We start from the raw sequence: 12,553 nt of genomic DNA on the forward strand, positions 1-12,553 counted from the left end.
TGGTGGAACACAACACCATTCCTATTGACCAATTCTGGCCGCTTCTGGTCAATCGCCTGCTTCAAACGGTCGAGTTGCTCACATTAGAGGACCGAATTGGGGGTCTGGCCATAGTTGAACAGCTCATAGTGGATGATTCCCTTCCAATTCCACCAAACACACAGCAAAACCTTCCTGGCCCTCAATCCGGGCTTGGCGATGGTTTGGGCCGGCTCGCCGCGCATTGACCACGATCTTTTTCGCTTGAGATTCTCGTACGTGATCTATTATACTTTTCATCATCAGTCACCATCCGCTTCAAAAATGGGTCAAATTCGTTCCGTTTCAGCAGTGCATCGCAGGCGTTGATTCGGTCCAAGAGATTTTTTTGCGTCAACTCGTGTGCAAATGGTTCCAAACGGTTTTATGGTCCATACCCAGTTCCAGGCCAATCGAGCGAATACTCACATGCCGGTCTACTTGGATGATTTCGACGATTTTATCGGTTTCTACGACGATTGGCCTACCAGTACGGGGTGTATCTTTGACATCCACTGCACCAGAACGAAATCGATCGAACCAACGCTGCGCTGTGGGAATCGTTACAGTGTTAGGCCCATAACCCTCACAAATTTTTTCGGCCGCCTTCGTTGCATTTTTGCCTCTCAGGTAATAAAAACGTAAAATATGACGAATTTCTTGATTGCTGGACTGCATTTTTGACGCACTATAACTTGAGACTGAAATGTACGATCACAACACTGTCAGAGACACTTGTAACGCAGGTTGTCGTCTTCAAATGGTATATATATGACCCGATCCGATAAGTACAACACAAGATATCTTTAAGTGTCGCCATCTATTGAAAAAAATACGACATTTCTTTTTCCCCAACCCAATATATTGGAGCAATTAACATCTGCGAAACGCTTCGGTCACGCTGCTCTCAGGGCAGAGGTGAGAGAGCATCTGACCACTTGCCTCTGCCCTGGTACGAAACGGTGAAGCCATATTCGCTTTTTATATTAGCAATATACTATTATTAACTTTATTTGAAGAGGAATCGTTATGAGATGTGTTTTAAAATCTAGATTCTCCATCTCCATGTTTTTTCAGATTTTTCGATCGAAGAGTCAACCTCTCACTCTTCTACCAACCAACAAAAAATCCACAATGATAATCGACAAAATCCCAAAGTTGCGCATGCCATTGTCAAGACTTAAGTCTCTTCATGACAGCTGGATTCCCACACGGACACCCTGCTCTCAAGGAGCCCAAACGAAACATTGATGTCCACGCCGCCCCGTCTCAAACCTCTTGAACATAAAAAAATGTAGGAAGTCAATATTCACTCGGGTCATTATCCTATTGATGTGAGATTTCAAGCTAGATTAGGGTTAATACAGACGGGGCACATTACGAACAACGCAATAACCACAGAAACGCATTGGATGCAGCAATCACAATTTACCCTGGGACTAAAGCCAGAAAAAAAGGAGAAAAACCCATAAAAATCCTTTATGGATTTTTCTCCTCGAGAACTTCGACGTGCTGGAAAGCAACTTCACTGACAGCGGAAGAGGGCTTTGAAAAATCGATCAATCTATGAATCCAATAAACACAGAAAGCAGCCGTTTCAGACGCGGATGTTTTAGCAAAGCGTAAACAAGACGTGACAGTATAGGCCAGATTGCGCTTCTTGTCGTGATAAGAAGGCAATCTAATATCCCAGCGAATTTCCGGAGATGTATAGAACATCTTATTGAAATACTTGACAATCAGCCTGCTGAGTTAGAGATCCTGCTAACCGAATCGATGGACTACTAATATTGCCATCAAACTACAGAGCAAACCATTCATGCAAACCATATATTCAAAAACCGCAAATGACCAATAGCAATATACCAATTTGATCAGGCGATTTATCAATTAATCTTGAAAGTAGAGCAACGAATCAACGCCCGACAATTGGTGCATAGGCATATGAAAGGAGACAGGAGTAGCATATGGCCAGAATATGATTAGCCCATATCAGCAAGACTTCATACCAGAATGTCCGAGATTTTGAAAATAATTAATAGACGCTACTTCCTAGCTCTGAGAACAAGATATAGGAAAGTCTGAGGATTGATGTTTAATTTGAATGGAAAAGTGCTTCGTATTAGGACTATACCCTTCAACAACGAAATATAAAAACGAAGAAGGAAAACAAAAGAGAATAATAGCAGTTAAGTATGCCGGCCTCAATGCCATTTTTTCATGAAAACGAGATATTTTAGTAATAAAAACATTCATTATTAGTCGAATACATAAACCAACTTTTAAAGGCCTTCTAAACGCAAATAGCCTATGTAGACGTCATGGAATCTCATTCCAATCCTAAACCCGTCCATTCACCTGCAGCAAATACATTTTACACTTTGGTGGGCCAACAAATCTACTTACATAATCTATCAATGGGGCACGCAAACCGTGGGAAGAAAATACTACTCTGTCTAGCTAAAAACATAATCTGCATTGTAAAATTATGGTGATTGAAGTCCTCAAAAAAAAAAAGAGCAACAAAGAAATGAGAAACCTCGAAATAATCATTTTTTTGATCGCCATATTTTGTAGCAATGTTCTTCAATTATTTAGTATTGTTTTGGCAACAATAATCTTCAATTGTTTGAATTTAAAAGATTGGCTAACAAGCACAGTCCAGGCTCGGCCATAGTGAAACCATCCTTCTCGATTCGGTTATTCAAGGGTTTTTAATTGTTAACAAGATTTAATGAAACAATTTGATGCTGTTGTCCTCGTAAAGTGTTTATTGCCCCTGTACAGCGAAACGAAAAATAGTCGATACCTGACTAGAAAATTGAAGACTGTTAGTCTAGTAGCTGCTATGACAAATTCAGGATTAAACATCTTATAAGGATCTATCAATCGCTCTTCACTAAAAGTAGAGTGCGAAGTAACCCGTTTCTAATGAAAAGCTGACTCCCCCCGATATGGGTCATATATATAAATGTGGACTGTGAAAAATTAGAGCAAAATAGAAATTGAAATACTGAGAAACGGTATGAGGCAGGAAGGACACATAATAATCAATTGCATAAAAGCGGGCAAAGCTCCCCTGATGGATGAAATGGCAAGCCACCGTGACATGCTGATAAAGACTTCCCTTCCAAATGAATTTGAAACCATCTTGGTTATAAAGGAGAACAGCACGCTTCCCAAGTAGTTCTAGTAGGGGGAGAAACACACACGACAACGATTACGAATAGGGGTGGTTGACAAACCCCCTAAAGGCTTGCAAAACTTCTGAATACTCCTTAGATTACAAACGAACACCACTCAATCTCAATAAAATTTACTCAAACGATTACTCGATCTCCCTAGGTTAACTTTAACTCCAGAATGTCCAGCTGTTAACGTTGAAACTCACGCTTAAGTTGTAGAGAACGAGCATTCATATTCTAAAAACCGACTATTTTCCTGATACGATATGGTCGATATCGGTAGGCCCGGCCTTATTGATAGCTTTCCATATTATGAAAAAAAAACAAAGAAGAGGTACCTCGTAAGTTTCAGGCATCGACTAAAAGAAAGGTACATGGCCCTTATTTTATCTTCAACAATATCACACCTTTGTTCTAAGGGTTCAAGACAGAACAAATATAAAATATAAAACGACGACTATGGTTTACAATAAAACAGTGATATCTGTTCGCCTAAAAGAGAGTCGTGAAGATGGTCAATCGCAACGTTCAGGTGTGCGATATGGGTTCTACAAATGCATGGCATATAAACTTGAAACTATGCACGTCACTTTTCTTTTATTTGAACTTAATTTTCCTGGTTTTTATAGGGTTTATTCAGGTTCTATGAAAACAAAGCTGCGCAACCGATAACGAAAACAAATCAACCGATTTGGTTTGAATATGCAATTTATCAAATGCGTATGGCGGTAAAGCAGCTTTTGTCTACATGCGGCTGCTCCCGGCGGCAGTTACGGCAAGAAAAGAAAGTACCGCTCTGCGCCGGCCGCATGTTAGACCGCAAGATTTGTCGACTATGCTTCAGTGCATCGGCGGAGGGTGCGCCCAATGTGACGCACTGCCAAAAATGAAGTGCGTGGTTTGTATCTCCGCTGTGACGCCACATTACTCTGTCCCAGCTAAAACCTGGCAACTGCGTTGCCGGGGAATCTGACGCTTCGCGGACGCTTTGTCGAAGCGTCTCTCAGTTTGGCGAACTGTTACAGTCTCTACAAGGATACCCATTTGGGCCCGCCTTGGACATCGAGCTTGTAGGAGTGCTCCCGTCGTTCCAAGACTTTAAAGGCGTCCTCATATGGTGGGTGCAGCGGCTTCCGAGAAGTATCCACCCTAGTGAAGAGGATGGAGCATGTCTCAAGGTCCCTGGCGGTGTCGACGCGAGCCATTAGGACAACTTTCAGCGTCCGTTGCCATCGTTCCAGCATCCCATTAGAATACGGCTGATGTGCAGTGGTCCTGTGCTTTTGAAACCCAGTAGCTTGCCTAACTCCGAGAAAAGGAAAGATTCAAATTGCATTCCCTGGTTCGTGATAATTATGGCTGGCCCTGACACATGATTGTGCAGTAATGTCAACCAGAGGTATTGCTTCAGGCTACTGAGTAAACCTGTCGATAATTTTGAGACAATACTTATCACCGTGCGAGTCTCGCAAAGGGCCAATGATGTCCAGGTGGATGATATGAAAGCACTTGGTCGACTGAGGAAATACGCCTTCCTTTTTTACGAGCTTGTTGATCTCACACTTCTGGCGTGCGATGCACTGTCTGGCCTAGAAGTTTACGCCTTTCTTCTTTTCAAAATTCAGTGGGAATAAATGGCCAAGGTCCCTTGTGAAAGGTCTCGCAGAATAAGTATTCGTTTGAGCCGAAGATAGGAAACTCCTTGAACTTTGAGTTTGCCCTCAGGCTCTACGTCATCCTTATGCGCCTCGGCGATTGGCGTATAATAAACCGCGGGGCCTGTAACGTCCGAGATTCATGACAAAGCGTCTGAAACTACCTTGTCCTTTTCAAAAAGTGTTTGATATCGGAAGTGAACTGGCTGATGAAGCTCAGTCGCCGAAGTTGGCGAGAATACGCTTTGTCGGGATCTTGTTTAAGCACGAACGTAAGGGACTTGCGGCCCGTGAACACAGTGACCGGCCTGCCCTCAAGGGAGAAACGGAAATATTTAGTGGAGAGGTACGCGGTAAGCCCACCATCGTAGACGCTGTAGTTGCCGTGAGCTGGATTTAACTGTTTAGAAAAGAAGCTCAACAGTTGCCAGGTTTACTTCAACCGGTGGTGAAGAACAGATGTGTCGCCTGTGGTTTAGTGCATCGATGGAGAGTGCGTTCAATGCGACGCACTGGCGGCAATGCAGTGTGTGGTTCGGTTCTCCTGACCACTTGCGCCATTCGGACACTCAATAAAGGGTAAAAAAAACTTTAAACGCGTTTTTCTCCAATTTACATTTTTTTCAAACTGAGGATTCATCTGGCCGTTTCAAGGCCAAATATGATAGCATGGCAGGGTAAAACTGCGCATAGCCATGGGGGAATTCGGAATTTCGACTAAATTGACAAGACTAACTAGGCTGACCCTGGCCAACGTGCGAGGACGGATAAAAATAAGGGCATCACTCTCGAGACTTTTCACCATCAACAACTGTGTAAACAGGGAGATTCTATATTAGCTTGGCCTTGGAAAACGTGATTCGTGGTTCTGATGTAAATGCGAGAGGCCAGAATCAAGTCCACGCAACCGGTGCTATGCTATGCTAACAATATCGACATAATGGGAAGAATAACCTGTACAAACTACCAGGTCGAGCAAGCGGCGCGAGGCTTTAAGTTGCACATTAATGAAGGCAAGGTTAGATACAGTGCGTTCATAAATGATAGACCCACTGTATTTTTTTTGAACACTTCTTATAATTACTGTTAGAACTGTTCAATTGTCTTGAATTTTTTTCCGAAAGTACTGACATAGATAACGCATCTATTCCGATTTGTTTTTAATCTGTTAATCCTATCACTTATAGCATTAGTTTCTTTCGTTCATATACGATGCCTTTTTTAAGTTTTATTGAAATTATGAGGAAAGCAATAATAAACCATTTTAATATTGAATTGGTTGCCAACGTTCCTTTTAACTAATTGGTACAAAAAAACACCAACGCCAAGGCTCAATTTTGACCTAGGCATCCTTGATTGCCTTTTCAATTTTTCAATGTTGTTAAAATGGTGACAATCGTCGTGAATATCCTGAACCATGATATCCTATAGCCTTTCTATTAGATTCAAGTCAGGAAGGTCAATGTAAACTAAGTACTTTATTGTCGGCATGCTGGTGCCAACCTTTTTTCATCCGACCAGTCGAAGCATATAAAGTGATAGTACGGTTTTAACACCTCTTTATTAAGCTTTCGCATGTGATAGAGGTTCGCCAAGCGATTTCCAAACTGTCACGTCAACGTTAGGCGCAAATTCGCTACGGAGCCTGGACAGTCCTTTCTTGTATTTGACGCGAAATTAAAAATATTCCGCTTTAGATAATTTTTGATAATATCATGGCTTAAGGTCAAATGATCAGCACTTTCACAGCTGGAGAGGCCCCTTTCATATTCATTTACCGCACTTTTTCTTCCCAAAATCTTCGCTCTAAAATCATAGAAACGACCAAAAACTAACTTGAAACAAATAAATGCTGTAGGTGATACAATTACCCGATTTAAGGAAAAATTTCAGGATAAATGGGTTAACAAGTGCAAGGTAATTGGAAGTTTCTTACACTAGTAATAAGAAATGTTCGAAAAGCCAGCGTAAAAAAAGCAAAGCAACAACAACATCAAATAGGACTGGTCAAGTGAAATCAATAAAGATAGGAGAATACAACATTGAAACCGTTGATAATTTCTCTTATCTAAGGTCGAAATTACAACCGATAATAGCTATACAGATGCGATTCGCGCACGAATAATGCAGCGCGTTTATAAGTATGAGTGTCAGTGTACTTTCATGAAAAAACAACGTTTGACAAATTGTTTGTGTATATGTTTATTTTCGACATTTTTTTGTACTCTACTTGTAAGTCCTTGGATGGCTCAAGTGATTAGAGCGCAGGGCTGCCGTATTGGAAGGTCTCGGTTTAAATCTCACTAGTGGCAGAGGGGTTTGTTATAGTGACTGGATGTCGGCTACCAGTCGACCCAACTGTGAATGAGTAACTGAGTCAAATCAGGGTAATAATCTCGGGCGAGCGCAATGCCACATTGCCTCCTACAGTGTACTGTAGTGTACGGTATGGTCTTGAATGAAGTGCTCTAATACACTTCAAGGCTCTGATCCAATGTGGATTGTTGCGCCAATGATTTTTTCATGATAAACCCGAAAAACCCCCTTTGAATGGGATTTTCTTTCACACTAGCAGTGCGAACTATTTTTTGTTGGGCACTGTAAAGTTTAATTTTGTAAAGTAAAGAAATACAATGAAATGTTGTTTAGCAAATGAATTTTCGGCTGCGGAATGTTTCAAAAGGCCTTCCGACTATGTCGCAAAAAAGCGTTTATAAGTCATTTGCTTCTGGTTCGATCCCAAAAAGTAACAATTTGCTCGAAAAAAAACCCATGATCCCATGATAACCTATCGAGTGGATATAGTATCAAAGGCGAGGCAACAGCAAAGTAATCGCTTAAAAACGAAGGTTATGCTCACGGTTTTCTTCGTCTATTGTGGTGTTGTGCATTCTGATTTTCAACTGGACCAAACTGTCTACAAGGAAAGCCTTCGTAAAGTTATTCGCAAGAAGAGGCCGGATTTATGGAAAGACAAGTTGTGGTTTTCGCATCAACATAATGCCCCGCATCACACGCCATTGATTATTTTTCTCTTCACTAATATCGTTCCGCAACCGTCTTTTTCACTTGACTTCTGGCTGTTCTGGGATCACCGCTTTGAAACTATTGAAGAAATTCAACGTGAATCGCTGTGCACTTTGAAGACTATATCGAGAAACAATTTATTAACACCCTCTGATATGGAAACGTAGGAGGATTATTTTCAATAGAATGGAATTTATTCTTCTTTTCCTTTAGCCTTTGCCCCGTTCACAAACGGGATCGGTTGCGCCATTTTATTTTATCCAAGGCCTGATTTGGATGCAGTTGTGGCTTTCAAATCACTACCCAGGGTATCAAGCCATCGTTGTTTCCATCACCATTGACTTCGATGTTCACACCAATCTTGGCAAGTGAATTTTCGTTAGCGCGAATTATATGATCATACCATCGGGGACGACTATCTCGCAATTTTTCCACGATCGGTGCAACCTCATATTGCATCCGAATATCCTAATTTCGGATGCTGCTGGTAGTGATTTTTTCACGGGGATCGGTCGTCAATAATTAACTTTTATTCAGATTCAATCTGAAATCATATTGTAGGAGGGATCATTCCATTTTTGGACAAGATACTCCACATCATTTTTGCTATTAGACGTTAGTAAAACATCATCTGGATAAAGCAGTGTATGGGGCGCTGGACGATGGATGTCTCGTGCGACGGTGTCCATAACAAGAAACAAGTCGGGAAACCGGAAGCTGGACGCTTCAGGTATGAAAGGTTTTGTGTATTTCTTTTATAAAGAGATTTGAGTGTGCATTTGTCGCATTAGAACCTAGCACGTAATATATGCATATATTATGTGAGAATATCCACTTTCGTGTGATATTTACATTCAAAGTATTAAATTTGCACAGAAGCGGTAACTTTGACCTGTTACAACTTTGTTATTAATAGTGGCAAGATCATGGTCCATACTATAGCCTGCATTGCTGCAAAATTGTGTGATTCTACAAAGAACTTAAGGAGGGTTTCGCAGCCAATTACTACAAATTATAGTAACATACTATTACTAACTTTATTTGAACAGGTATCGGTACGGAGGGTATTTCGAAGCCTAGGCACCATATAGTGGCATCGTCTTGATTTTTTCAGATTTCCCGGTTGAGTAGTTTCTGAGAATGGGGGGTGTACTCCTCATCCTTTCAATAAATGTCAAAACTGTCACCGGCTTCGGAAAGTACGAACCGAGACCTTTCATTTGATACATTTGATACACATGAATATATTTGGTGAAATTAAATTCTACATAGGAGAATATAGCTTATATGTGCGTGCGTTCACAATTTCCACCTTTTCACCAAATTTGAAGATAATCGCTATAGCCGTCTCTGAGAAAAATGCGTGTGACGGACAGACAGACAGACAACAAACTGATTTTAATAATGTTTCGTGTTTACACAAAACCTTAAAAAGGGGTGAGATGGCGCGTAAGCAAACCGCCGTTCTTGTCAATAATGCAACAGAAGTGTACGATATCCTGTGTGCGTTCGTGTCGGTACAAATGTCTCTCGCCATCCCGAGTGTCCAGTTTATCGTATAGATCTTGGTAATTGACCGCTCTGGTGGCAGCGATTGTTTTTTGGCTTCTCAGTTGGCATTCTTGTAGAGTTGCCAATTGGCCAGCGTTTTATCGCTGATAAACTTAAAACTACTTAGATAGGTATCTCGGTTAATGAACCGCTTATCTTGCTTAGTAACCCCGACGACTGCATAGGCCGCCTTGGAGATCGTGTCTTTAACTTGGATCTACGATTCGTTCAGATTCGTAATAGTTAATAATTGCGTGAGTGAGATCATTACTTCTTTCTTCCCACGAAATCGCCATCATTTAGTGCACCGCGGACTATTGCGTTCCTCACGCTATTTTATCTTTGGCTCGATTCGCAAGACGGCAATAAACGGTTGATGTTGAGGTGCGATGGTTTCATAGCGAACGTCTACGTCTTATGAGGAGATAGTCGATTTCTATTTTACTGTCCCCACTATAAACTATAGGAAGATGTGATAATCGTTTGATGAAACATGTATTCATAATTACAAGGTCATGGCCAGCCCAAAATCGACTATACGCTTGCCAGCCTCATTGCGGGCTCCAAGTCCTTTTCCCCCATGGCACCTACGGCCGTCTGTCTTTTCACCAGCATGACAATTAAGGTCGCCTGCAATGATGATATAGTCATCAGCGAGCACGTTATAGGTTTTTTTCTCGACTAGACTTGCATGTGTTGCGTACGCGGTAAAGCAGTGAATAGTGCGATCAGCTGATATAATGATGAGCTTCATCGCCGGTCTTCAAATCATTCGACTTCTGCAATGGCATCACGGAAACCCTCTAAGATGGCAATGTCAACAGCGTATTGAGTATGTAGGCTACCAAAGAATAGACGTTTACAGCCATTTTTACCGAATTCGCGTTTTATGTGGCATCTTTTGGCCCCAGACCATCGAGTTTCTTGCAAAGATATCAACGCGCCTTTTCGAAGGGTTCTTACGAGCTTCCTCGGTCTTTCCAATGAGTGTCTATCTATCTATCTAATTGATTCTGATGAATAAATAAAGGTTTTTCATTTTCTAGCAAAATTCACTTTACCTTTTGAACACAGTAAAATATCTAGAATAATGGCTTGAATTATTCAGCCGACATTTCGTCAACTGACTTTCATTTTTTTAACCATTTGGATTACAAAAAACTGGAAGGGAAACAATTTAGCAACGAACCAACCACTAAAGTTGTCTGCGAAGAACTTCGTCACGCTAGAAAGCCGGAAACTGGCATAAGTGCTCTTGTATCTCTTTAGGAGAAGTGTCTCTAATGTGGTGGTGCTTATTTTGGCAAATAGAGTTAATTTTCATAAGAGTTAGAGTCGTTTGAAATTTTACTTCTTGTAAAAGTGTACTCCAAGGTTTTCTGCTAATTATTTAACTAAAATTCGTAAGCCAAGCAAAGTTTCTCTAAATTTTCTCCTAAAAAAAAATGGTGACATTGTTTCGTTTCGTTGTCCATGATTGACACTTAGCGTACTAAATGATTTTAGTGCTTTATGACTCAAGTTGCAGAAAGGGGGTCAATTGATCATGCCTAAAAGCCTTTCAAGGTTTCGTAAACTATGGTCATAACTAGACTAGGCGCGAAAAGCAATTCTCAATGATTTCAACCTTCACAGTCGCAATATGTGTACACGTTCTCGCTGTTTGCCGGGGGGCTTAGTAGATTCTCACAAAAAATGCAACCACTAATTACCGTGTAGCTTCAGAAAATCTGAGACGAGACAACATTCAAACGATCATTTTCAGGCAAAATTTAATTGGTGTTCTGACTCAAACCGCAAATAAACCAGGGGCGATAGCCCACGAGCCCTTTGCCCCCGCAGTCAGTCATTCAAGCGCATCAATCTGATGTGTTCCCGCGAAACGGGATGGATCCGCATAGGCCCAGGGCGTCTATTTCACGTTCGCGCTAATCATTGCTGATAAGATCGCGTAGACCAAACAAAGCGGATGGAATGTTGCACGCTCATCTCAAGGTTAATGCGAAACTTGACTAGCATCCGATGCGCCGGACCACAGACGTAGCGCACTGCATTCACTCGCCGCAGCGGGAGGCAATTTCACATTGTTCATTGCTTCGGGGCCATTAGCTCCGCTCCGGGCACACTTCGACAATTTACTTCTAGGGAGACCTCACTCGTGGTCAATTAAATTGCGCAGTAATACGCTGAGCGCGCTGTTGAGAATTTTATGTCACGCGTAAGTGTCACTCGCCGCCCACTGCCCACTTAGCGGCAGCCACTTGCACTCGACCCGCAACCAAAAGTCAGCGGACGGCTTGCACCCGTACCCGCTGACCGGCCCACCTGTCAACTATATTTTCGAGCCCACGGCACCTCACGAAATCTCGGATTTGAACCCGACAATCACCGTCCCTGACACACTCGCTATGAATTCTAATGAAAGTTGTTTCCCAACTCAGATTGCACCATGCAGCCTGCAATCCAGCGCTGTAGGGCGTTGGTGGGTGTGAGGTTATGTGTCGCTTTATTTTATTCTATTCCTGCTCACCTTTCCAACGTATATCGCAGCAAAATCACCGCGACGGCCATGGGCAAAGGCCATATCAGGTCCCTGTAATCGGCGTGATTCACGTCCGGTCTAGAGCCGGGAGCTATGTCATCCCAGGTGGTGTTCGGCGGCAACCACACCAGCGGAGTCCAGAAGGTCTGCGTAATGCTCTGCAGGAGACCCATTGTCCGCGCGGCGTTCAACTCAAAACACTAATATCACTATGTCGTAGTAAAAAGTACAGTCCGCCTCTAGTCTAGGTTCCTCCGATCATATTTTAACGCACGAATAAGAATCCACCGCACCGTCCAATACGAACACCGACCGATCGCGCGACCTACTCGCAACAACTGTCATTTGTTGCACCTGCATGAGACCCACATGCCAATCATGACCCGATGCGTTCAATGTCTAGAAGGTGGGTTTCGTTCGGTCTTAACTGTTCGCAGATCAAACTGCTGGAAAGAATGACGAGATGCAACCCTTTTCTATATGAAAATATAAAGTGCCATAATGTTAACTTTGTGAGGATAAAAATGTTTCGAAGTTTCTCAAATTATACAGATGCAATTTTTTTTTGTTCTGCT

At 42.1% G+C, this 12,553-nt stretch overlaps 1 protein-coding gene across 1 annotated transcript in view; it reads right to left on the reverse strand.

Moving 5' to 3' along the window:
* LOC119656157 (ceramide synthase 5) overlaps positions 1-12,299 on the reverse strand; it is a 37,283-nt gene extending 24,984 nt beyond the window's left edge. The window contains exon 1 of the mRNA XM_038062493.1: positions 11,967-12,299. Within this exon, the coding sequence (XP_037918421.1) occupies positions 11,967-12,151 (185 nt within the window). The 5' untranslated portion in view covers positions 12,152-12,299. The remainder of the gene's footprint in view (positions 1-11,966) is intronic.
* Positions 12,300-12,553: the final 254 nt, after the last annotated feature.

This window comes from Hermetia illucens, chromosome 4, assembly GCF_905115235.1.
Source record: "Hermetia illucens chromosome 4, iHerIll2.2.curated.20191125, whole genome shotgun sequence".
NCBI lineage: Eukaryota > Metazoa > Arthropoda > Insecta > Diptera > Stratiomyidae > Hermetia > Hermetia illucens.